This window comes from Phyllopteryx taeniolatus, chromosome 2, assembly GCF_024500385.1.
Source record: "Phyllopteryx taeniolatus isolate TA_2022b chromosome 2, UOR_Ptae_1.2, whole genome shotgun sequence".
NCBI lineage: Eukaryota > Metazoa > Chordata > Actinopteri > Syngnathiformes > Syngnathidae > Phyllopteryx > Phyllopteryx taeniolatus.
In genome coordinates, this window is record NC_084503.1 from 40,269,005 (window position 1) to 40,296,372 (window position 27,368).

Consider the following 27,368-nt stretch of genomic DNA (forward strand, 5'->3'; position numbering starts at 1 on the left):
TCAGGGAGTCGGGTCACACAAAGTTATTGAAATTCAAAGTGAAAATACAAAAGCATCTAAAAGGTTTATGACTGGTGCGCTTTATTAAGATGAACTGATAACTTAAGATATAGACACAATTGTACAATTTCAAGCTGTACAAAACATAAGACCATTCATTATGACCCCCATCTCACATTTAACCCTTCATAACTGAAATGACATCATTTCACTCTTACACTTCAATTACAGTCAGTTACTGAATTTCAAAACAAAAATGTCAAAAAAAAGACTCAATCAAAACACAAAAATATGGAATACGATCCGGAATCATTTTTTGATGAAAGAAATCACCTTGACTCGTCATCAGACTGCCAGAAATTGAGTGTGGAGAACCTTGGTTGGCGGCGCCGTCTGTTCGAGGAAACGCCATTGGTACTGCCAGCCAGGCTCTCACATGCTAGAACTACCCACCTCTCTCTTCTGTCTCAACATATACACCAAGTTCAGGTAGTGTATATGTCTGCCAACGCCATCACAACGCAGGATACGACTAGAAGCTGAATGAACACTCTGGAGTATTGGACCACACTTACAGTCCTCTCCAAAAGTATTGGAACAGCAAGGTCAATTCCTTTGTTTTTGTTGTATACTGAAGACATTTGGGTTTCCGATCAAAAGATGAATATGAGACAAAGGTTCAGAATTCCAGCTTTTATTTCCTGGTATTTACATCTAGCTGTGTTAAACAACTCAGGACAGTTAACCTTTTGTTTGAACCCACCCACTTTTCCAGTGAGCAAAAGTATGTGACTGATGGGTGTTTCTAGCTGCTCAGGTGTTGCCTTTTAGATTAGTGCTTGTTTTTGGCTTTGGGTTTCACCTGTGAAAACTGCATTTGGTGTTAAGCAAATATGAAGACCAGAGCGCTGTCTATGAGAGAAAAGCAAACCAAACTGGAATGCTGAACTTTTGTCTCATTCATCTTTTGATCTGAAACCCAAATGTTTTCAGTATACAACAAAAACAAAGGAAATGACCTTGCCGCTCCAATACTTTTGGAGGGGACTGTAGCTTGCCCTGGGCAGACTTGATGGACATCGATGTCAGCAACATAAGGCGGTAACGTGGAGTCCCACCAAAAGCCATGCATTGTGTTCAAGTCAGAGGCAGCTTGGTATAAAGTAGGCTTTATGTGACTGGGAAAACATGGAGGGGGATGGACCACGTGTGTGTGTGTGTGTGTGTGTGCTGGAAGGGGATGCAAAGGTGAACAGTGAAGGAGGCAGTGTGACCAGAAGTGGGCGGGGAAGAGAAAAAAAAAAAAAAGCTTAGAAAGTGGATGAGTCCCCTACTTTTCGCTAAACATCATGAACTTAATATATCTGAAACTATTTTACTGAAATTACTTTTGACTGAGGAAATGAGATTCAGATGTGGTGTCACTTTAAAAAAAAAAAAATTTAAAAAAAAGTCCAATCTGACAGAAGAGGTTTAACAACTAGACTAGAAGGGGTTTACTAAAGCTAGTTAAGCTCAGTGCAAGGGGGGGGAAAAAAATGTAAATCAACCAAGTCAAACTGCGTTGCCCAACTGTGTGTCTAAGCTTTGTGTTCACGTGTAAGCACATTTTAACATTGACAACCATAGAGGGCTGTCGTAAGTCAGTGTGATTTGAATGCTTTCAACTAGTGCACCAAGAAAAACATATCTGAACAGCCGCATGCTAGTTCCTGCATAGATGTCAAACGTGCGCAATGTAAGCCCTGTTCTTCAATTTGGAGCAGAAATTCCCCACCTCACAAGCATGACTGCCACTGTGACGACAGGCGATAAATGAACAGGTTGACCTTTCAAGGTGGTGCACCTTCAAGGTGATAGCAGTTTTCCATAGCAAAGCCCAGAGACTCTCTTACCTAATAAAACATGCAGCACAGCATATGGCCATCTTTTTGAAAAACAAGCGAAGCTACCACCAACCTGCCTTCTTTTGTAAATGAGATTGTAACAGTGCACGCTAGAGGCTAGCTGGCTCCCTCCGTCCTCTCCACAGTATAACCAGGACTGACGGCTCTACATTTCACTAGCATCATGTTCACAGCAATGGGATCAAAGGTCACTCCTGCTTGTGGTTTCCTAAACAGTACATTGCACTAAGTGGCAAAGAGGCAAGTCTATAATAACAGGAGCTCATTTAAAGGACTAAAGTTCAGAGCAACTTCCATGTGCTTTATATTCATATATACTCATAGTTAATATTTGATACAATACAGAGAAAGATCATAAAAATGTGGAAGAATCAATAGGGGCACAAAGTATAAAGATATAAGAAGAGGAAAATAAATCACATTCATAAGACTTTTTGTGACACGTCAGCGCAACAATTGGAATGAAATCTAAAGTGATATGAAACGCCTGCTGCCTTCTGTCCTTACAAGCCTAGAGACAGACGCTCAGACCCAGACAGTGACTTTTTATACAGAGACATTAACTTGGGGGGGGGGGGGGGGGCGGTTAAAAGTAGTGGCGGAGTTCAGGTCACAGCCCCCGGAGCCCTAAAGGAGCTATGGAGAATGAAACAAAGGGGAAAGGGAGAAACTGGAGGGCTTGGGGTTTTGGAGGCAAGGTTGGGCACAGCTAGATGTTCTGGCAGCACTGCATCTTTGGTTTGTTTTCAGTGGGCTGCACTTGGATGTTGACCACGTTGTTGCTGGGAGACATGTCACTCTCCTGGCGCTCCGACATCTGCTTTTGGGACACAATGCGGTAGATCTCTGGAGGGGGAGGAGAGGGTAAATGTTTAATTTGACAACATCAAGCTCACCTGAGATCACTAGTTATTACAGTAGTCCCTTTCACATTGCCCGTAAAAGCCATCATTTTCCATGTGAACATTTAAAGGACAGATGAGAAGGATCGGCTGAAATATACTGTACATGTGTCATGAACAAGAAAAATGTTTTACTTTGATTATAGAAATTACCATAGTCATAAAACAGAATTACATTGAATTAGTCAAATGTGTGCTACTTTTTCGCTTTCAAATATGCCATCTTAAACAACGTTTCCAGTTTGATGTGTGATGTGAGCAGATGACAGGAGTTGCTATGTTTATTAGCGCATGCAGTAGTAGTTCAGCAAAGCGAGTAGTTGTTGTCCAGACAAGTTAAGATGCCGAAACATTGTGTGGCTGCAGGATGGTCCGACTGGAGAGAGCGTTAGCCTCTTGAACCCGGGTTCAATCCCCGGCCCCGCCTGTGTGGAGTTTGCATGTTCTTCCCGTGCCTGCGTGGGTTTCCTCCGGGCACTCCGGTTTCCTCCCACATCCCAAAAATATGCATTAATTGGAGACTCTAAATTGCCCGTAGGTGTGAATGTGAGTGTGAATGGTTGTTTGTTTGTATGGGCCTTGCGATTGGCTGGCAACCAGTTCAGGGTGTACCCCGCCTCCTGCCCGATGACAGCTGGGATAGGCTCCAGCACGCCCGCGACCCTAGTGAGGAGAAGCGGCTCAGAAAATGGATGGATGGATGAAATGAATTGACACAGGGGACCCACGTTTAACTATTTGCCTAGAACATAGATGAAATTATGTATTGATATTATAGGGTACATTTTTATAATGTACTCATGCAAGCTGCTTACAGTGGGTACAGAAAGTATTCAGACCCCCTTAACTTTTTCACCCTGTTATAATGCAGCCATTTGCTAAAATCATTTAAGTTAATTTTTTTTCATTAATGTACACACAGCACCCCATATTGACAGAAAAAAAAGGAATTGTTGAATTTTCACGGATTTTTAAAAAAAGAAAAATTGAAATATCACATAGCCATAAGTATTCAGACCCTTTGCTGTGACACTCGTATTAAACTCGGGTGCTGTCCATTTCTTCTGATCATCCTTGAGACAGTCCTACACGTTCATTGGAGTCCAGCTGTGTTTGATTATACTGATTGGATTTGATTTGGAAAGCCACACGCCTGTCTATATAAGACCTTACAGATCACAGTGCATGTGAGAGCAAATGTGAATCACGAGGTCAAAGGAACTGCCAGAAGAGCTCAAAGACAGAATTGTGGCAAGGGACAGATCTGGCCAAGGTATCAAAAAAAAATTCTGCTGCACTTAAGGTTCCGAAGAGCACAGTAGCCTCCATAATCCTTAAATGGAAGACGTTTGGGACGACCAGAACCCTTCCTAAAGCACACAGCTAAAATAACGAAGGAGTGGCTTAAGAACTTCTCTGTGACTCTTCTTGAATGGCCTAGCCAGAGCCCTGACTTAAACCTAATTGAGCATCTCTGGAGAGATCAGAAAATGGCTGTCCACCAACGTTCACCATCCAACCTGACAGAACTGGAGAGGATCTGCAAGGAGGAATGGCAGAGGATCCCCAAATCCAGGTTTGAAATGTGTTGCATCATTCCCAAAAAGACTCATGGCTGTATTAGCTCAAAAGGGTGCTTCTACTAAATACTGAGCAAAGGGTCTTCAATACCTATGGCTGTGTGATATTTCAGTTTTTCTTTTTTAATAAATAGTTTTTTTTCTGTCAATATGGGGTGCTGTATGTACATTAATAAGGTTAAAAAAAATGAACAAATTATTTTAACAAATGGCTGCAATATACCAAAGTGAAAAATGTAAGGGGGTCTGAATACTTTCCGTGCCCACTGTATATGTACAGCTTATTTAGAGTTATGGTCATGCAATATTGCTTTTATTGCCCATAGAGGCCATACATTTTTTTTAACTATATATCCATGGATAGGTTGGATGCCATTGAACATTTTGAGGTAGTTGAAAATAAAAAAAATATTTATGACATATTTAAAAGCCTGAACCATGTTTTGTCTCAAAATGATGCATGAGGTGTGAAATTAACCCCCGTAGCGGATACGGGAGTTATGTGTTGCCAGTGAGACTTGGGCAATGTTCGTCCAATAGGCTACATTGAAGGAGCATGTGTTTTTGTGTTCTCTATTAAATACTGTACAATAAATGTAATTTAAACACAATACTGAACTTATGAGTGAACGAAAGTTTGGACTGCCATCAGTCAGGTCATCAATAGGAAAGCGATTGAGCCAGCTCTGGAGCAGCATTGCCCAGGAACCATACTAGCGACACGCAGGCAAAACGGATTTCACTACCGACAATGACATACAGATCAAACCCCACTGCCGCAACCACCCCCGTAAAGCATGGGGGGCCCCCAACCAACAACCAGGCTCAACGCAGGACCCAGCTTGAAGGTTGAAACTGATCAATTGCTTGATATGGAAAACCTTTTAGGGAATTACAGCAAATTCAAAGTCAACCACCGCCAGAGAACGGAGTATGGTCACATTCATCATCATGATCATCATCATCCAACTGCTCTACATTAATCTTCTTCCACGAACACTATAATCTCTGAGTATCAGAGCTGGGTAGCCAAATATTGTACTCAAGTAAGAGTACTGTTACTTTAGAATTATATGACTCAAGTAAAAGTAGTCCTCCAAATAATTAAGAGTAAGCAAGTACTCAATGAAAAACTACTCAAGTACTGAGTAACTTGACTTTTTTTGTTTGTTTGTTTGTTTTTGGTTTTTTAAATCAGAGCATGAACATCAAATAAAATAAAAATAACAAAATATGAACGTGGAAATCTTTGTAAAATAAAATCTTCGTCAAATAACAAATTAAGGCAAATTCAGCTCCAAGAAATAGTCTTATACTACATTGTTTCCAATGCCAGGTTTTTGTGATGTAAAAAAAATTTTAGACCTAGATAAATCAGTTTCAAACTTTTTACACCATTAATGTGACCAAGAATTCTTACAACTTGATATATCTTTTTGAGAGGTGAGAGTAAACAACTGAAATATTCTTGTATGGGATTGACTTGGCCTTGACGTTTAACTGCTTTCTTGCCGAGGTCACCATTGCAAATGAGATGTTCTGTTTTAACTGTTCATTTACGTGGTTTAAAGTTTAAATAAAATAAATTTTAAAAATATGGTTGCACAAGGTTACACTCCCTCTTATAACTGGTATGTGGCTGTGTTCAGAAGTAACCGATCACATTCAAGCTCATGTTCAATGGAAGTCCACACACACCTGCCACCATTTAAATTTTTAAGTGCCCCAAACCAACAACACATGCATAGGGCCTTACAGAAACATTTCCTTTATCCACTAAAATGTATGAAGAAGCTGTTTGCTGAACAGACATTGATAAAATGAGCGTGTATGTGTGTGTGAGAGATAGCAAGAAAACAGAACGCACCCCCGAAAATGCATGTTTTACAGTTACTTGTGACCATAAAATAGGGCGAATGTTGTCATATGCACAGCCAAAACATCTGCAACTTACCGAAAGATGTTTCCTCACATTAGAAGTGGGCTGAAATATCCAAGTGTGGGAAGCGACAAAACTATGCTGCATGTTAAAGCCGTTGTTTGTGTAGTCGGTACTGTAAACACAATTGGACTGCGGAGCCCAATAAAATAGTGTGTGAGGACATAACTTTCTTGTGTCGTTTGATTGGTGAACTTGAGTCAAACATCATTGTGGTGGACTGGAGCAACGGCACCCAATGCGGAATTAGAAAATGAAAGGCTAAAAATAGATTGCTCACGCAATTATTGATAAATGAAAGTAGCGAGCAGCATGTAGATCATTGTAAAGGAGTAAAAGCACCGTTTCTTCTTAAGATAATTACTGAAGTAAAAAGTATGATGCATTAAAACTACTGACAAGTACAATTTATCCAAAATGATACTTGAGTAAATGTAGCACGTTCCTACCAACCTCTGCTGAGGATACTGTGCATCTATGAACTGTAATGGATTTCCAAGTTACCAATAACAGTTTTAATCACACCACACAAAATCTGTGATTTAATCTGAAGTCCTAGTGCTCCGTGCTGCACCGTGCAATGCTTAAGATTGATACTATCTAGACTGGAGCCATGATTTAACACACCGTTCTTTAAGGAGACCTATGTGCTACTAATAACTTTTTTTTCTCCAGTTATGGCAAATCATGGTCCAATTCTTCCAATTTAAGACATTATGCAATCAAGTTTAATCTACTGAGGCGGAATGGTTGTTTTGAGTTTCATATAAAGCAATGTTTTACCAACCAGGGGGACGCCACCGACCACCCAGGGAGGTCCCGAGCCAGACCGAAGCGCCCCGACCAGTCCCAAGAGGAGGGGCAAGGGCACCAGAACACTGACCCCCCGCCCCTTTCACCCACACACACACTTCCGTATAAATGTACGTTACGCATTTCGACCTTTGGGATGAGCAAATAGGTTTCTTCTTCGCAAAAATTTGGTTGTCTGCATTCTGCCATGTCGAGACTGTCAGTGCGTGACGAGCGTTCCACATCTAAATGGAATGAGAGGAGCCGCTTTGATTGGCCATGATTGAAGTCAACATTGATCACTGGCACAGCGACTCAGAGCTTTCTTTCTCTCTCTCTCTCTCTCTCTCTCTCTCTCTCTCTCTCTCTCTCTCTCTCTATGATCCGCCGGCCTGCTCACATCTGCAAAAATTACCAATACTTGGTCTAACCCGCCTAAAGCACAGAGGTAGGGTGCACAGTATTTATGACGGTCACAAAAATAGAGCCCTTTGCGTTCTGATGGGTTTAAATACATAGGAGTGTACATTAACATCATAACACATGCGCATACACACACCTGTGAGAATGGTCTGGAAGGCAGTCTCAACATTGGTGGAATCCAGAGCCGATGTCTCCAGAAAAGATAAACCGTTTTTCTCTGCAGGGCAAAGTCAAACAACAGGTTACGATACATCAAAATGTTGCACTCCACAGCTAGTCTTAACTTGATCAAACACAAATGTATTGATTGCACAGCAAGCATAAACCATTTATTTTGTGAGTTGCTATGAGCAGTTAAAAAAAAAAGAAAATCATTTTGAGATACAGTGAACCCCTGCATATTCGTGGTTCAAAATACACAAATTTGTCTATTCCACATATTTTTGGTTGGAACCTATACTGAGAACAAACCCATGTCCAATATAAAATACTGCTTTGGGCCATCTTGTGGCCAAGGAATTATTTTGAAGTGAGGAGAGGGGAATAGCTTCATTTAGTCGCTCAGGCCACAGCCTGGTCTAATACAGAGGGAGGAAAAAGGTGCGTGAAAGTGTGAGTTGATCTAAATCGCAACAACAACAAAAACTGCCTGCTTAAACTAATACAACACAAGCAATTATTATGTTTTCATATTTTTATTGAAAATAAACATTCACAGGACGGGAACAAAAAAATTAAGTGATATGCTAGGCTGCAGATTCTCCAAGAACAAATCAGTCAGGTGCGAGCCAACCTGGAGTCCCATAAATGAGAGATGATTGAGGTGTGGCTTAAAAGCTGATCTGGGGCCTCACTTATCGAAAAGTGCAAACGATTCTTACTAAAAGTGTTGGTATGCACAAAAGCTGAAAAGGGCGTACAACCATAATCCTATCAAATCGTGCATGAGCACACAGGCACACGTATGGAATATGACTTAAGTAAAAAAAAAATATAAAAACGCGTAATAATAAATTGTGGCCCATCGACAGAAATACATGGTGTTCTAATTCAAATTTATTGATATGCACCTGTATTTTGTGTTATTCAGCATAGCTCATTTTACAATTGAAACTATGAGTCCCAGGACTCACAGGTCTGAAAAGAAATTAGTCCCAGCCCTAGAACAAGGAGTCCCTGCAATTTATCAATGAATACAGATACAGTAATCCTCCACTGTATCGAGGTTCTTGCTTCGCTGTCCCGCTATATTGCAGATTTGTATTAGTTACTCTATTTTTTAATACCGTTTGTACAGTATGTTTGAGTTATCATAGCTCTCTCTCTCTCTCAATATATGAGTTTATTTTTTTTATTAAATTTTTTATGATAATATATCAAAAACTATCACAAAAAACAATATAGTTTTTTATGCCAGTGATATAGTGATAAAGCATAACTCAAGTACATCCTTTTTAAGAACTATTAACTCGAAGAATATATTTAATTGTAATGTAATTGTAATGTAGACCAATAACTAGATCAAATAAAACAAGCTTTGTTCACAAAAATTGCTCGAGTTGTAAGTTGTACAGCGGCGTAGGTGGTATGTGGAACCGAGAGGAACGGCGATTACGTCATCACAGCATGAGACTAAAATGGACAAATCACATGAGATGATCTCCGCGCCGTTCGACCCGCAACAACAATTTTTTCCGTGTGCGCGTCAAGGGACGCAGAGGGGCCGCGCGGGCCAATGCGTCCGGTCACGTGATGCAATGCGGGCGTTGACGGCGGTCACACTGTGGAGCCCTGTCGAGCCAAAAAATAAAAATAAAAAAATCTTACGCCCGATTTCCAGCATCACGCCGCAATACTTTAATCCATAGCATTGCACCCTCGGATGCAGACTGATCTTACTTTATGCATCATTGCTCATTTTTGTGCGTCACAGATCCCTGATTCAGGCTCCCATTATATATGAAACATCGAGCACTGTGGGTCTATAACTAGCAGGAAATATTGACTATGCACTCAAATGTCTGTCTTGTAGTGTGAGCTACAGGCTGAATAATGTGTGCTGCACTTTAAAATAAATAAATTCCCTGAAGTGTCCAGTTATGTGGACCCACACACAACACCAAGCGAGTCATGTTTCACAGCTGAAAGTTTAGCAGGGCATGTTTTCAGCGCATTCATCAGACACACCCACAGCATCTGAGAACAGAGAAAGTATCGATTTTTCACCATTTTGAAGGCTAATTTTATATACCTGGTGATTTATTCATTGGAATTTGGCAGACTAACAACACCTCTCTGTGGTGTGTCAAATTTATACATTTTAATATTCACTTAACAGGGACTTTAAGGTTCTATCTCAGGCTTGCTTTACACTGTATGAAATATAGTGTCACACTATTTAGTGGGTGAGGACATTCCACAATTGGGGAAAAAAGGCTATGTGAGGGGGAGCATGTACAAAAACCATGAACAAGCCAACTACAAAGTTTCAGATTTGCTTATATAGGTTTTCTATTTAAAAGCAGGAAAAAAAGTGAACTTCGGTTTACCAGCAAAAGCCCGGGCCTCATCAGTAGGAACAGCTCGGAGGTGACGCAGGTCACTCTTGTTGCCCACGAGCATGATAACGATGTTGCTGTCAGCATGATCTCTCAGCTCCTTCAGCCAGCGCTCCACATTCTCGTATGTTAGATGCTTGGCAATGTCATAGACCAGGAGAGCGCCCACGGCACCGCGGTAGTACCTGCAGTGTTCATTTAGACATACCACCCGGCCATTAATTTTCATCAGTCGATTCATCCTAACAAAGCTAGTGAGTTACAGCTATGTGGTAACCTGATTTCAGCAAGATGGCTTTGATCATTCCCAATGCACCTGGTTGGAAATCATTTATGAAACAGTTATAGCTGAGGATTGTTTTAGATTAAGGATGGTTAAGAAAGGAGAAAAAGGAAGCACTAACGTAAATCAAGATTATCCACTTTGAGATTAATAGCCTTTATGAAACTGTTCCAGACACACACTATTGAATACACTCCCCTCCTAACAATTAATATTTAGGAATTGTCCTTTGCTTGTAAAACTTGAAACAAGCCTATGACCAATTGGCATCGCCGAACTTTCATATTCTTTTGTGACAGTTTTCTACCAGTCCCTTTTCTAGCAGCGTAAAATACAAGCTCTATTGAGTCTGAATTATGGCTTGGTCAGTCTAAAACATTCCATCTATGCTCCGATGAACTCCTTTGTTGTGGGTGTTTTGGATCATTACATTGCTGCAGGATGAAGGATCCCCCAATCAGTTTGGTCACAGCTTGGTGTGCTTGTTGTGTGTCACTGAAGATTTGTGAGCCCTTCCCTGAACAATGCCTACTAGCCCAAGTCATAATATTACCACCCCATAACATTACCACCACTAAGTTTCACAGATGAGCTTGTACAATATGTTTGGAATCATAAGCAGATATTTTATTTCTCTAAACGAAAGTATCTCAATCATTTGGTAAAGGCAAAACAATGTATCAGTTCATAAAAGGTTATCCCGGAATTTTTGAAGCTCGTCACTGAACCTTTGGCCAAATTCAAGCTTGACCTTCCTATTCCACTTGCTAATGAGTGGCTTGCATCCTTTGTGTGGCCTCTGGATTTTTTGTTCATAAAGTCTTTATGTTTCAGTATTCATGAGTCTTCTACAAACAGTAGATCATGATCCACCCCTGCTCTCTGACTGTTGCGGCTGATGTCACTCATGATTGTTTTAGGACCTTCTTTCCAGCTCTCACAAAAAGGCTGCACGACATTGGGGGGAGGAAATGACATTGCCATTTTCTTTTTTCAATAATTGTGCGATATATATATATTGTGATGGGAATAAAAAATACAGCATAACATACTCACACACAAGCACACATTTCTATTTTTCCCTCTTTGTATTGTTCGGGACAGTTTATAACAGCTTCAGTATAAAAGAAACTATGCTCAGCAGAGCACAGATGTGTATTGAGTCATTTGTGTAAAGTATACCTGTATTTAAATGCACTGTAGTATTGAAAAGGTAATAGATTTCATATTAAAATTATTTCTTCTCATACCAGGTTATACTGTTGTGCGTATATCCATTAGCACATTCCTAACACTACTCATTTGATTTTAATCAATCTGTTATTTTACATGCCTGTGTATGTGTTGACAATGTGTTTTTTGACATTTTATGCAGCCTCATCACAAAATGGAATAAAAAACACAACACCCCATAATGACAACATGAAAAACTTTTTTTTAGAAATGTTTGCAAATATATTAAAAATAAAAAACTAAGACATCACATGTACGTAAGTATTCACAGCCTTTGCTTAATACTTTGTTCATGCACCTTTGGCAGTAATTACAGCCTCAAGTCTTTTTGAATGATGTCACAAGACTATCACACCTACATTTGGTCAGTTTCACTCATTCCTCTTTGTAGCACCTCTTAAGCTTCATCAGGTTGGATGGGGACCGTCGGTGCACAGCCATTTTCAGATCTCTCCAGAAATGTTCAATCAGATTCAAGTCTGTTCTCCAGCTGGGCCACTCAAGGTAATTCACAGAGTTGACGTTCACCCCAGTCTGTGGTCCTGAGCACTTTGGAGCAGGTTTTAATCCAGGATGTCTCTGTACATTGCTGCATTCATATTTCCCTCAATCCTGACTAGTCTCCCAGTTCGTACCGCTGAAAAACATCCCCACACCATGATGCTGCCACCACCATGCTTCACTGTAGGGATGGTATTGGTCAGGTTATGAGCGGTGCCTGGTTTCCTCCAAAGATGACGCCTGGCATTCACGCCAATGAGTTCCATCTTTGTCTCATCAGACCAGAGAATTTTCTCTCTCATGGTCTGAGAGTCCTTCAGGTGCCTTTTGGCAAACTCCAGGCGGGCTGCCATGTGCCTTTTACAAAGGATTGGCTTCTGTCCAGGCACTCTACCATACAGGCCTGATTGGTGGAGTGCTGCAGAGATGGTTGTCCTTCTGGAAGATTCTCTTCTCTCCACATAGGAACGCTGGAGCTCTAACAGAGTGAACATTTGGTCACCTCAGTGACTAAAGGCCCCTCTCCCATGATTGCTCAGTTTAGATGGGCGGCCGGCTCTAGGAAGAGTCTTGGTGGTTCGGAACATCGTCCATTTATGAATGATGGAGGCCACTGTGCAGAGTCATCCATCCATTTTCTGTACCGCTTATACACATTAGGGTCAGGGCATGCAGGCGCCTATCTTAGCTGACTTCGGGTGAGAGGCAGGGTACACCCTGAACTGGTCGCCAGCCAATGGCAGGTCACGTATACACAAACAACCATTCGCACTCACATTAATACCTGCGGGCAATTTAGAGTCCTCAATTAACGTACCATGCATGTTGTTGGAATGTGGGAAGAAACCGGAGTACCTGGAGAAAACCCAAGCAGGCACGGGGAGAACATACAAACTCCACATAGGCGAGGCCGGATTTTAATCCAGGTGTTCAGAACTGTGAAGCAGATGTGCTAACCATTCGTCCACCATGCCGCATTGGAACCTTTAAAGCAGCAAACATTTTTACTGTACCCTTCCCAAGTTTTGTGCCTTGAGACAAGCCTGTCTTAGAGGTATACAGACGATTCTTTTGACTTCATACTTCATTTGTAATCCCCAACAGTTTTACAAACTCATAATTAATAAGGATATAGAAGTCAAACACTGGTAAATAGTTGACCAAACTATAAAGTGTTGAGCTCTGTTAAGATTTATGAAACTTTAAGTGAATAGGGATAAATATTTTATAGTCAATTTGTGGGAAACACTCAAAATGTTTGGGGAACCTTGCGATATGTCATGACGTCAGCGTTGTCAGGACGTTTTGGTGAGTGGGGCTTCATCTCTCCTTTAAGAAAGTCGATTCCGCCATGTTGAATTTACATCGACACGGCGCCCGGACCCGTAAAGTGTAGATCCTAAACAGTAGACTTCAGACCAGCCTGTGTGGATGTGGGACACAGCTTAATTAGTTTTTATTTGTTTGAAAGGCGCAATTTGATTCCCCTGCTTCAAACCACTACCAACATCATCTTTTTCATTGTTGTGCTGGTTTTCTTTTTCTTTTTTTTGTCCTGTTTGGCTCTTAGGTCAAGCAGGATGGAGGATCTGTATCCCTTTTATGCCCGAACAGTTTTACTGTGTCGCAGGGGAGTTTTTAAGCTTCCGCTGTGGTTTCTTAGCATTATAATTGAAGTTTACTGAGAATCAGAGTCGAACAGAACAACGTTTCGAGAGGGAAGAGAGAAACTAAGACAAAAGACAAAGCACTAATTGTACACAGGATGAGAAAAGTAAGTCATTACATTATCTACAACAATGAAACATTAAATATGAGTGTTGCATGGGGCTGTAGTGCTACACCCTGTGAGGGAAGGACAGGACAAGCTAGAACAAGACAAGGACAGGAGAAGAAGCATGCACGACAAGGGTCATGAACCCGGCTGTACAACTGAAGTCTGGTGGGATTGACTATGTAAATTATAAAAGTCTATAGGACAAGAGTATGAGTGAGGGGATACACAAGCAATTTGCATATTCTTGAGTTATTTGTCGCAATAAGCGAGTGGCCCCACACCCAGTGAAAGAGTCCCAGGGGTGTGTGCCTGCGGACACATGCAAGTGAATTTTACATGCACAAAGACTGACAGAAGTGTCCTGCTGAGGACTCCACCCAATCAAACAAGGGGCGGGATCGGGCGCAGGGGTCCACCCGAGAGCAGCCCGGTGGAAGGGACACATCCCACACCGAGGGAGCCAGGGCGGTCCGCCGGCCCCACCGAGGCGCCCCGCCAATTGGCCACCTGGTGGGGGCCCCAGGGACCCAACACCACCCCCCAACACACACACACACACCCCGCCGCCCTGGTCCTGGTTTTCATAACCGTTGTCATTTGGTAAGTAACGCTAACATTTTTATTTGAATTTTGATAACTGTAGATAGCGTACATTTGGAACTGGGTACAATGTGCACATTGATGATTTATTGTAAAATAGTTTAACCCTTTTATCATGAATCCAAGTATTGGTAACTTTTTGAAGATGTTGAATGCCATAAATGTTTGTTGTTTCATCTTACAACAGTTTAAAGTTAACATTTTTTTCGGCGATGTTGCATGTGAAAATTGAATGTCAAAACGTGTGAAAGTAAATGTAGTTATTGATGAATTGCAGAAAGAACTACTTTTCCCATAATGCATGTTTGCACGCCAAAATCTGTTACGTTCAGTTATTTAAAGATTACCTGAATGAACTACATTTTCCATAATGCATGTTTGCCCTTCAAAATGTTTTACTTTGAAGAGTAGAGAAACAGTTGTGTATGTGCATTAGCGTGAAATTAACAATGCTAAGCAGCAGTGTGTTAATATCATGCTAACCAGGCCGGTGTATGCATTTATTTGTACGCTCAAGTGTAAGGTTGAGAAATTGTTTCCAACTCCTTTGAACAGTTACAGGTAGGATGTATTCTGGAACAGTCCATCCATCCATCCATTTTCTGAGCCGCTTATCCTCACAAGGGTCGCGGGAGTGCTGGAGCCTATCCTAGCTATCTTCGGGCAGGAGGCGGGGTACACCCTGAACTGGTTGCCAGCCAATCGCATGGCACACATAAACAACCATTTGCACTCACATTCACACCTACGGACAATTTAGAGTCTTCAATTAACCTACAGCCTATCCCAGTTATCATCGGGCAGAAGGCGGGGTACACCCTGAACTGGTTGCCAGGCAATCGCAGTGCACATCCAAACAAACAACCATTCACACTCACATTCACACCTACGGGCAATTTAGAGTCGTCAATTAACCTACCATGCATGTTTTTGGGATGTGGGAGGAAACCGGAGTGCCCGGAGAAAACCCACACAGGCACGGGGAGACCATGCAAACTCCACACAGGCGGGGCTGGGGATTGAACCCCGGTCCTCAGAACTTTGAGGCAGAGACTCTAACCAGTCGTTCACCGTGACACATTCTGGAACAGTGTCATTAATAATTTATATTGTATGGTGTGTTTCCACAGTCATTGTTTTACAAATGAGTCTTTAAATGTTTTTCTATTTTTGGGTCACCAGAAAAGGTTTGACCACTTGAAACCTTTATAACATTCTGTTAAAAACAAATACTTAACAGAAATGGCAGATCAAGAAGTACACAACTTTGATGATTTGCTTATTAATAAATGCTCATCTTTTACCATTTTCATTTTTACTAAAACGAAATGCCTTTGCCCATTTGGAAAAATAAATTTTTAGATAAGTTTGTATGTGTGTGTCATATTTAAAAAATGTTTTTGAACATTAATAAATCATCTTTGCACTCGTACATTGGGCTACAGAAAGTCAGTATTTCAGCATCAAACTGAATTAAATAGGTGAGTCACGTAAATTGTGTATTAACTTAGAGGTGAAATTATTATTATTATTTTTTTTTTACATCTTATTCAAAATTTTACACACATTTTAAATGTTATTTTTCACCAGCCAAAAGTGGGCTGAAATGAAAGACTTTAATTGAAATAATTTCAATTGCAGGAAGATGTTGGCCTAAAGGCATGGAAATGCAAGTTGTGTTCTGTAACTTCAAATACCAGGGGACAATAATTTTGGCACTATAGTGCACTGCATAGCCAATATTCATGAGTCTCCCCTCTGCCATGTCTCGATGACAGTGGCTTTTTGATTTTTCCATCATTGAGCGCGATGAAAGGTCATCTGTCAAGGTCTCACAATGATTCATGTACAGTAGGTACGGAAAGTATTCAGTCCCCCTTAAATTTTTCACTGTTATATTGCAGTCATTTGCTATAACTATTTAAGTTCATTTTTTTCCTCATTAATGTACACACAGCACCACCATATTGACTAAAAAAAAGAATTGTTGAAATTTTTGCATATTTATTAAAAAAGAAAAACTGTAATAAGTATTCAGACCCTTTGCTCAGTATTTAGTTGAAGCACCCTTTTGAGCTAATACAGCCATTAGTCTTTTTGGGATGATGCTAGTTTTTCACACCTGGATTTCGGGATCCTCTGCCATTCCTCCTTGCCGATCCTCTTCAAGTTCTCTCAGGTTGGATGGTGAACGTTGGTCGACAGCCATTTTCAGGTCGCTCAAGAGGGCCCTGGCTGGGTCATTCAAGAACAGTCACGGAGTTGTTTTGAAGCCACTCCTTCGTTATTTTAGCTGTGTGTCATTGTCTTGTCGGAAGGTGAACCTTCGGCCCAGTCTGAGGTTCTGAGCACTCTTGAGAAGGTTTTCGTCCAGGATACCCCTGTACACTGCTGCATTTATTTTTCCTTCAATCGCAACCAGTCGTCCTGTCCCTGCAGCTGAAAAACACCCCCACAGCATGATGCTGCCACCACCATGCTTCATTGTTGGGACTGTATTGGAAAGGTGATGAGCAGTGCCTGCTTTTCTTCACACATACCGCTTAGAATTAAGGCCAAAAAGTTCTATCTTGGTCTCATCAGACCAGAGAATCTTATTTCTCACCATCTTGGAGTCATTCAGGTGTTTTTTTTTTTTTTTTGTTTTTTTTTTAGCAAACTCCATGCAGGCTTTCATGTGTCTTGCACCGAGGAGAGGCTTCCGTCGGGGCACTCTGCCATAAAGCCCCGACTGGTGGAGGGCTGCAGTGATGTTTGGGTTCTTCTTTACCTCACTCACCAAGGCTCCCCCCCCCCCCCCCTTTCCTAATCAAGTCCAATCAGTATAATCAAACACAGCTGGACTCCAATGAGGGTGTAGAATCATCTCAAGGTTGATCAGAAGAAATGTACAGCACCCGGGTTAAATATGAGTGTCACAGCTAAGGGTCTGAATACTTATGGCTTTGTGATATTTCAGTTTTTCTTTTTGGAAAAAAATGAACAAATGATTTTAGCAAATGGCTGCAATATAACAAAGAGTGAAAATTTTAAGGGGTCTGACTAATTTCCATACTCACTGTGTGTGTACATATGTATATATACACAAACACGCACATTATTGTTAACAGCAAATTTAATTCAAAATCAAAAGTCATGGAAAATTGTAGCAAGCAAATGGATGTTTAAGTACCGCACTGTATACAACTATTCTTCAATTCATGTTAAGGTGTGTGGCTTTCCTAATCAAGTCTAATCAAACACAGCTGGGCTCCAATGAAGGTGTAGAACCATCTCAAGGATGATAAGAAATGGACAGCACCTGAGTTAAATATGAGTGTCACAGCAAAGAGTCTGGATACTTATGGTTGTGTGATATTTTAGTTTTTCTTTTATAATACATATGCAACAATTCCGTTTTTTCTGTCAATATGGGGTGCTGTGTGAACATTGAGGAAAAAAATGAACTTAAATGATTTTAGCAAATGGGTGCAATATAACAAAGAGTGAAATTTTTAAGGGGGTCTGAATACTTTCCGTACCCACTGTGGAGTAGATGCAACCGATGGAGCATATGTTTTTTTACGTCCATTATGTGAGTTAAAGTAACTCTTTTCTGAGGATATTCTATTTGGTCATTTCAGAAGTCATTTAAGAAGTCACGAGATGGTAGCTTGCCCAGCCAAGAACTGTAATTACAGAAGAAATAGCTATTCATCGTTTAATTCACACAAGATTTAGATATTCTCTAATATACAGGTGTTCGCCAAGTTCCACCGAATAAACAACGTAAACCTATGTAATCAATTCTACGAGGAGCTGGACAGAGACCAAAACTCATCACTTTGTTCAGAGAGAAGGCCAACAAAACTGGCAAGATAGCAGAGAAGCTAGGCAAGCTCATGAGGATTCATGACCCTCACGTGAATTTTTAATGTTCTGTGATTCAGAAACAAATTATTAACAGATTATTTGCAGACATCTGTAACTAAGTGTGAATAGTGTGAATTGCCTCTTTATGTAGTAAAAAGTGTCATGTCTTAGGACTGTGACCTGAGTTTAAGTGATTATGCAACAAAACAAAACAAAACGTCATTTCCTTATAGATAGACATCTTAACAAGATGTATCCAATAAGAAAGAAATGCCTAAAGGTACTTTACTACTGCTTCAATTTGGAGGATTTCAGTTAAAATTAGATTTACAATTTAAAAATTGGATCTTGAATTCTTTGAGAGTTACTAAAGTTGTTATCCATCCATCCATTTTCTGTACCGCTTATCCTCAAAAGGGTCGCAGGCGTGCTGGAGAGAGGCCGGGATTTGAACCTCAGTCCTCAGAACTGTGAGGCAGATGTGCTAACCAGTTGTCTACAGTGCTGCTTAAGTTTTTTATAATATTAATCGAAAAAAAATAATGAAGAAATGGTGCCCCAAAATACCAATCTACCATCTATATAGCAATGACCACTGTCGGAATATGGATCCATTTAACTTTTTGATTTAAAAAAAATATTTTTTTGCACTGCATTTGTGTATTAACTATTGTAATTGCTATTTTTGGTCTATCTAGGAACAACGTGATGTAAATATGAGGCAGGCCCTCGTCCTTTGTGCATTTGCTGGGTACCTCCGTGAAGATAACTCCAGTTTTTCAAGACTTCTAATGTAAGTATACCGGCCAGATTATCAATCTCTTTGCCTAGATATTCAGTCATCCTAAATTTGTAACATCACACCTTTGAATATTCTCATTCATCCAGGTTGTTTCATTCATAGGGCATTGAATTGATGGCAAGTGGACTGTTCTTGCTATCTTCTAAGACATTTCGTCTCTCATCCGAGTAGGCTTCATCAGTTCATGCAACAGGGCTTAGTTAGAACTCATTAGCGCTGGTGGTGCGGAACAATTACCATTTATGCTCCAATTTGGAGGCACACCCTAAACCAGGTATGGCATTGCAGTGAGGCAAAAAGAGTATTTAGTCAGCCACCAATTGTGCAAGTTCTCCCACTTAAAAAGACGAGAGAGGCCTGTAATTTTCATCTTATATATCTCACCTATGAGAGACAAAATAAGAAAACAAAAAATCCAGAAAATTATATTGTCTAATTTTTAAAGAATTTATTAGCAAATTTTGGTGGAAAAAAAGTATAAAAGGTCATCTTAATACTTTGTTATATACCCTTTGTTGGCAATGACAGAGGTCAAACGTTTTCCGTAAGTCTTCACAAGGTTTTCACACACTGTTGCTGGTATTTTGGCCCATTCCTCCATGCAGATCTCCTCTAGCAATAATGTTTTGGGGCTGTCGCTGGGCAACACAGACTTTCAACTCCCTCCAAAGATTTTCTATGGGGTTGAGATCTGGAGACTGGCGAGGCCACTCCAGGACCTTGAAATGCTTCTTACGAAGCCACTCCTTCGTTACCCGGGCAGTGTGTTTGGGATCATTCTCATGCTGAAAGACCCAGCCACAGTTCATCAATGCCCTTGCTGATGGAAGGAGGTTTTCACTCAAAATGTCACTGATTAATTTTTTCCTTTACACGGATCAGTCGTCCTGGCCCCTTCGCAGAAAAACAGCCCCAAAGCATGACGTTTCCACCCCCCCCCCAAAAAAACCTGTGATTTTTGGTTTTTTTTTCTCATTTTGTCTCTCATAGGTGAGGTATACCTATGATGACAATTACAGGCCTCTCACATATTTTTAAGTGGGAGAATTTGCACAATTGGTGGCTGACAAAATACTTACACTCGATTTACAAACGAGTTCCGTTCCTACGCGGGCGACGTAACACGAATGTCCACGTAAGTCGGATTTCATCGTTAAAGTCGAAATTTACGGCGAAATACTTCTGTTACGGGTATTGTCCCACGTGATTGTGACAGCAAGCTCAGTGTGTGTGGACGTGTGCGTCGATGTGTGAGTGAGACGGGACTGCGCAGGCGTCGTCCGGCGGGACTGTGACGGAGGAAGGAGTACGCGCCGGTGCGAGTGTGTACAGTAGCAAGTGTAGTGACGGCGACCGGGGAAGAGTAACGATTAGCGGAGGACCCATTGACGTTGAATGTGCAGAGGAGCTAATAAAGCCATTAAAGCAGCAAATCTGTGCTTCGTAACTATTGTTGCCGCCACCCAGCTCAGCTGTGCAACGAGAGAAGGGAGTTAACAGCTGCGTCTCCCGACCACGTTCAGGTGACCGTAGCAGGAAAGGTTAACACTTCGTATAAAGAAACTAAAATACATTAAAATAAAAAAATAAGATGCTATACTTACCATTACTGCTGAGAATGTGAAAAAAGGAGGGCGAAAAAGGCAAAGATACTCCCGGCGCACAAATACAGACAAGCACTATGCACTAAGCAGAAACAGTATGTGCTAGGACAAAATGGCGGACGAGGCACGGGCGTTGTAAAGTCGAAACGTCGTAGGTCGAGTACGTTGTAACTCGAGGACTTCCTGTATTTCCCCCACTTCTTTTCCTTACGGCTTGTCCCGTTAGGGGTCGCCACAGCACGTCATCCTTTTCCATATAAGCCAATCTCCTGCATCCTCCTCTCGAACACCAACTGCCACCATGTCTTCCATCACGACATCCATCAACCTTCTCTTTGGTCTTCCTCTAGCTCTGGCAGCTCCATCTTCATCATCAACCTACCAATATACTCACTATTTCTCCTCTGAACGTGTCCAAACCATCGAAGTCTGCTCTCTCTGTCTCCAAAACATCGAACCTTGGCTGTCCTGATGAGCTCATTTCTAATTTTATCCAACCTGGTCACTCCGAGAGCGAACCTCAACATCTTGATTTCCGCCACCTCCAACTCTGCTTCCTGTTGTCTCTTCAGTACCACTGTCTCTAATCCGTACATCATGGCTGGCCTCACCACTGTTTTATAAACTTTGCCCTTCCTACCAGAGACTCTTCTGTCACATAACACACCTGACACATTCTTCCACCCGTTCCAACCTGCTTGGTTTCTTCACTTCCTGACCACACTCACCATTGCTCTGGACGGTTGACCCCAAGTATTTCCACCCTTGCTATCTCTTCTCCCTGTAGCCTCACTCTTCCCCCACCACACCTCTCATTCATGCACTTACTTTGGCTAATCTTCATTCTCTTCTTTCCAGTGTATGCCTCCATCTTTCTAACTGTTCCTCCAGCTGCTCCCTGCTTTCACTGCAGATCACAATGTCATCTGCAAACATCATGGTCCACGGGGATTCCAGTCTAACCTCATCTGTCAGCCTATCAATCACCACTGCAAAAAGGAAGGGGATCAGGGCTGATCCCTGATGCAGTCCCATGTCCACCTTAAATTCGTCTGTCACACCTACAGCACACCTCATCGCTGTTCTGCTGCCCTCGTACATGTCCTGTATTATTCTAACATACTTCTCTGCCACTCCAGACTTCCGCATGCAGTACCACAGTTCCTCTCTGGGTACTCTGTCATAGGCTTTCTCTAGATCTACAAAGACACAATGTAGCTCCTTCTGACCTTCACTGTACTTTTCCATCAACATCCTCAAGGCAAATAATGCATCTGATGTACGCTTTCGAGGCATGAAACCATACTGTTGCTCGCAAATACTCACTTCTGTCCTGAGTCTAGCCTCCACTACTCTTTCCCATAACTTCATTGTGTGGCTCATCAACTTTATTCCTCTATAGTTCCCACAACTCTGCACGTCACCTTTGTTCTTAAAAATGGGCACCAGTATACTTTTCCGCCATTACTCAGGCATCTTCTCACGTACTAGAATTCTATTGAACAAGCTGGTCAAAAACTCCACAGCCACCTCTCCTAGATGCTTCCATACCTCCACAGGAATGTCATCAGGACCAACTGCCTTTCCATTTTTCATCCTCTTTAATGCCTTTCTAACTTCCCCCTTACTAATCATTGCCTCTTCCTGGTACACCACTCTTGCCTCTTCTACTCTCCCTTCGCTCTCATTTTCCTCATTCATCAACTCCTCGAAGTATTCTTTCCATATAGCCAGCACACTGCTGGCACCAGTCAACATACTTCCATCTCTATCCTTAATCACCCTAACCTGCTGCACATCCTTCCCATCTCTATCTGTCTGGCCAGCCTGTATAGTTCCTTTTCTCCTTCTTTAGTGTCCAACCTGCCATACATGTCATCATATGCCTCTTGTTTGGCCTTTGCCACCTCTACCTTTGCCCTGTGTCGCATCTCAATGTATTCCTTTCGCCTCTCCTCGGTCCTCTCAGTGTCCCACTTCTTCTAAGCTAACCTTTTTCCTTGTATGATTTCCTGTACTGTGAGGTTCCACCACCAAGTCTCCTCTCCTTTCCTGCATGAAGATACACCAAGTACTCTCCTGCCTGCCTCTCTGATCACCTTGGTTGCAGTGGTCCAGTCTTCTGGAAGCTCCTCCCGTCCACCGAGAGCCTGTCTCACCTCTTCCTGAAAAGCTGCACAACACTCGTCCTGTCTCAGCTTCCACCACATGGTTCTCTTCTCTGCCTTTGTCTTCCTAATCTTCTTCCCCACCACCAGAGTCATCTTACACACCACCATCCTATGCTGTCTAGCCACACTCTCCCCGACCACTACCTTACAGTTGGTAACTTCCTTCAGATTACATCGTCTGCACAAGATGTAATCCACCTGCGTGCTTCTACCTCCGCTCTTGTAGGTCACCCTATGTTCGTGCCTCTTCTGGAAAAAATGTTCACTACAGCCATTTCCATCCTTGTTGCAAAGTCTACTACCATCTGTCCCTCCAAGTTCCTTTCCTGGAGGCTGTACTTACCCATCACTTCTTCATCACCCTTATTACCTTCACCAACATGTCCATTACAATCTGCACTAATCACGACTCTCTCTCTGTCTGGGATGCTCAGAACTACTTCGTCAAGTTCCTTCCAGAATTTCTCTTTCACCTCTAGGTCACATCCTACCTGTGGGGCATAGCCACTAATCACATTACACATAACACCCTCAATTTCAAGTTTCAGCCTCATCACTCGATCTGATACTCTTTTCACCTCCAAGACATTATGAGCCAACTCTTCTTTTAAAATAACCCCGACTCCATTTCTCTTCCCATCTACACCATAGTAAAATAATTTAAACCCTGCCCCTAAACTTCTAGCCTTACTGCCTTTCCACCTGGTCTCCTGGATACAATACATCAACCTTTCTCCTAATCATCATGTCAACCAACTCCCGAGATTTTTCTGTCATAGTCCCAACATTCAGTCCCCACATTCAGTTCTAGGCTCTGTGCTTTCCTCTTCTCTTTCTGCCGCGAATAACCCGCTTTCCACCTCTTCTTCTTCTTTGACTTCGACCCACAGTAGCTGAATTTCCAACGGCGCCCTGCAGGTTGACGGCGCCGGTGGCGGACGTTGTTAACCCGGGCCACGACCGATCCGGTATGGAATTCTTTGGATGAACGCTCATATTTGTTTGGCAAAGTTTTAAGCCGGATGCCCTTTCTGACGCAACCCTCTGCATTTATCCTGGCTTGGGACCGGCCTACAGTTTGCACTAACTTGTGCCCCCACTGCATTTATTTCCCCCCACTGTATTTTGGAATGCAAAAAAGGAGATTCATTGGGCTGGCTGGCAGAGAGGCCATTGTCTATCCATAAGTCGTTCAGTGGAAACTACCTCATTAATATTACATTCAGTTGAAAAGTGGTAGTCTTTCTCAGACAGACCTGATACCTATACATACAGAATGACAATATTGTTGCGTCCTTTCGTCCATTCCAAAGAAACTCGTTAATTTTGCCTCCAACAAACAGCACGGCCTCCTTGACCATTAATCAACTCCACTATCACTTTACAACTGAATGGAATATATATGAGGTAGTTTCCACTAAACAACTTATGAACAGACAATGGTCTTTCTGCCAGGCAGCCCAACGACTCTTGTTGAGAGAAAATGGCCTCTCGGCCAGGTAGCCTTATGGCTCTCCATTTTCATTCCAAAAGAATGATCCCGTACTGGGTTTGGGGCGCGCCTCCAACTTGGAACATAAATAGTTGTTTTTCCACACCAATACACGATAGTGTGTCCTAACTAAGCCTTGTTGCATGGACTTGATGAAGCCTGCTCAGATGAGAGGCAAAACCTCTTCTAAGACAACCACAACATTCCACTTACCATTGATTCAATGCCTTGAGAATGTAACTCAAATAACTCTAGGGGAATCTGTTTGTTTGCATTATTCTTCTTTGTAAAACTGTAAACCAGACATGTATAAATGAAAAGTTAAGTATATAGCATTCCACTAAAGAAAAAGTGTGCTAACAGGTATGTATGAAACTAACCTAAAATATTAGCATCGTAAAGAAAATTGTTTTAATATTTAGCTTAGTAGCAGTCTAATTGCTAAGTGAGAGCAATATCACCTCGAGACAGCTTTAGCATGAGTTGTATCCTCTGGGCTAAACTAATTTTGTGTGTCAGCAGTCAGCAGATGGTCGTGACCTGACAGACACTTTGGTGGCTCTCCTGGCTGTCGTCTTGGATGACACTACTGATGCGGCCTTATTCAGCCCTGAGAGCATTTCTATTGCCATTGAGGATGAAATACTTGTGACTGGACCCACAAATCTGGCTGAGTCATTTCTTCTGCTGTTGGGGGACATATATGCACTCAACCTAAAGTATCCAAATTATCTCGAGCTTACAGTCATGATTTTCCCAAAAATTGCAATTTGTCTTGAGGAAAACAAGCCACTGAAAGGGCATCTACAGACACTGAAGAATGAATTGTTCAGTGAGTGAGTCACAGTATTTGCTGACCTTAGTATTTAGGAGTACGTTTGTTTTTGTGCCTCTTCTACATCACTATTGCACTTGCACTTTTTGCCTTTTCTTAACTCATTCACTGCCAATGCCGTCCAAAGACGTCAATGGCATTTTTTAACGGGGCTGGGTGGTGGAGGTTCTTGTGCAGTTTATCTGTGATCGTCAAGCCTCTGGATAACTGCAATGAGGAATGGCACCCTGTAGAGGGCAACAATGGCTCGAATTGAATGTTCCTCCCTCAGAGGAAGAAGGAGGAGTGGGCAGGGTACAAGAGACAACGAGAAAAGGCAAATACAATGCCGGAAAAGAGAGAAGACAAAATGAAAAAAATGTAACAAAAAAAGCTTTCGGTACGATAAATTTATTGCGCCAAGGCAAGAAAAATATTCCTGCGACGACAGGAATGACGCCTTGGATTGTGCGGGGAATAAAGGATGACGCTCCGAGACGATCGCTTTATTGCAAAGCTATCGCCCAAAATGCCAGCCCATACATATGGCGAGATGCTCTGAGCCACTTCGCGGCTGATCGTCTGCCGACCAGGATTTTAATAAATGGGATCCGTAATCGTGATGAGTGAACTCCCTCTGGATAGCATCGAAGCAGCCGAGCTTCATCCCGAGCTTCCTCCGACGAAGATAACTCATTTGCAGCTAGCGTTAGCTACATCTAGCGAGCAAACACACTCCTTCAACCCTGGTTACATAAAAACATAAATTTAGTCCCCACTAGTTCACATTACAATGTAACATCTGTTGCCAGTACAGGAATTCAAGACCCACAAGTCGAACGTCTTTTAGGATTGCGACAAAGAAAAGTAATGTTTTTTTTACCCTTACAAAATACATCAATAAAAATTATTCTCTAGTAATCGTATGTATTTTTTTAAACTTACAGGTTATGCATCCAGCAGACATTTGACTCCCATTCCAGTACAGACAAAAAAGGTAATTGAAAGCTATTTTTCGCCATGTCCCATGACAGCAATTTCAACAATGTATTTCTATAGTAATAGTTATATTTCTAAACTGCACAGGTTGTGCTTTGAGCAGAAGTTGGGACTGGTTTCAAGGAGAATGACAACCAGACAAGATCCCATTCACTGCCACAGAAGAATAAAATCCTGATGTGGATAAAACTTTGCTAGATTTTATGCGCAATGTAATAAAAACCTGGACTATTGAGCAAACAGTAGAGGAGGAGAATTGGGAGGAAGAAAGTGCAAGTGTGGAAGCCCCATTTGCTCATGCATTTTTGTCTAATGTAAATTCTGTACAGTTATATTTGTAAATAATTATTTTTTCTGTCAAAAGTACTTTCTCAGTGTTGTTTTATGTTCAGATGTTTGAGATTTTCACTAAAGAAAAAAAATATTGGTGTCAAAGTCATTGTTCTGCTTGATGTGTCTGCTTTCACAAAAAGGCTGTTTTCTCAGTTTTTTTCCTCCAGAAAGAGATTTGGCTGAAAGTAGCCTATATTTGACTGCTGATTACTAAAGAACGGTATAAAATAACTTTTTTTCTGATGAAAGAAGAGAGTCTTTCTTTTGGTGGTTTTGGTGTTTACATTGTCATGGTACACAATATTCTGTGGTGCTTGAAAAATCAGTGAAATTGCTCGAAAATGTCAGCAGTCTGGGGTTTCCCTGCTCAGGAAACGGCTGGCAGTGAATGAGTTAAAGATGTTGCACTTTTTACATTCTACATCAGATTTAAGACGTTGCACTTTTTGCCTTTTCTACGACAAAGATGTTGCACTGTTTGCCTCTTCTTTCTTATCCCTCAGATTTAAGATATTGCACTGACTGTAATGTCAATATATGAATATCGGATCGGCAAATGATGACATTAAAACCGATCAGCATCAAATGCTAAATATTGTCCGATACCGACCAGGCCGATAAGATCGGTGTATAGTGCCAACACAACAAAGGACTTCATCAGGGAGAAAAAGTGGAAGGTCTTAGGCTGGCCAAGTCAATCACCGGACCTTACCCCAATAGAGCATGCATTTTACCTCCTGAAGAGGAGACTGAAGGGAGAAACCCCAGAAACAAATAACTGAAAGAGGCTGTTGTAAAGGCCTGGA

At 41.6% G+C, this 27,368-nt stretch overlaps 1 protein-coding gene across 1 annotated transcript in view; it reads right to left on the reverse strand.

Moving 5' to 3' along the window:
* Positions 1–57: 57 nt before the first annotated feature.
* Positions 58–27,368, reverse strand: part of rab11a (RAB11a, member RAS oncogene family) — a 31,858-nt gene continuing 4,547 nt past the window's right edge. Inside the window, exons 3-5 of the mRNA XM_061766243.1 lie at positions 10,093–10,286; positions 7,680–7,760; positions 58–2,753 (exon numbers count right to left, since the gene is read on the reverse strand). Coding sequence (XP_061622227.1) covers positions 2,617–2,753; positions 7,680–7,760; positions 10,093–10,286 — 412 coding nt within the window. The 3' untranslated portion in view covers positions 58–2,616. The remainder of the gene's footprint in view (positions 2,754–7,679; positions 7,761–10,092; positions 10,287–27,368) is intronic.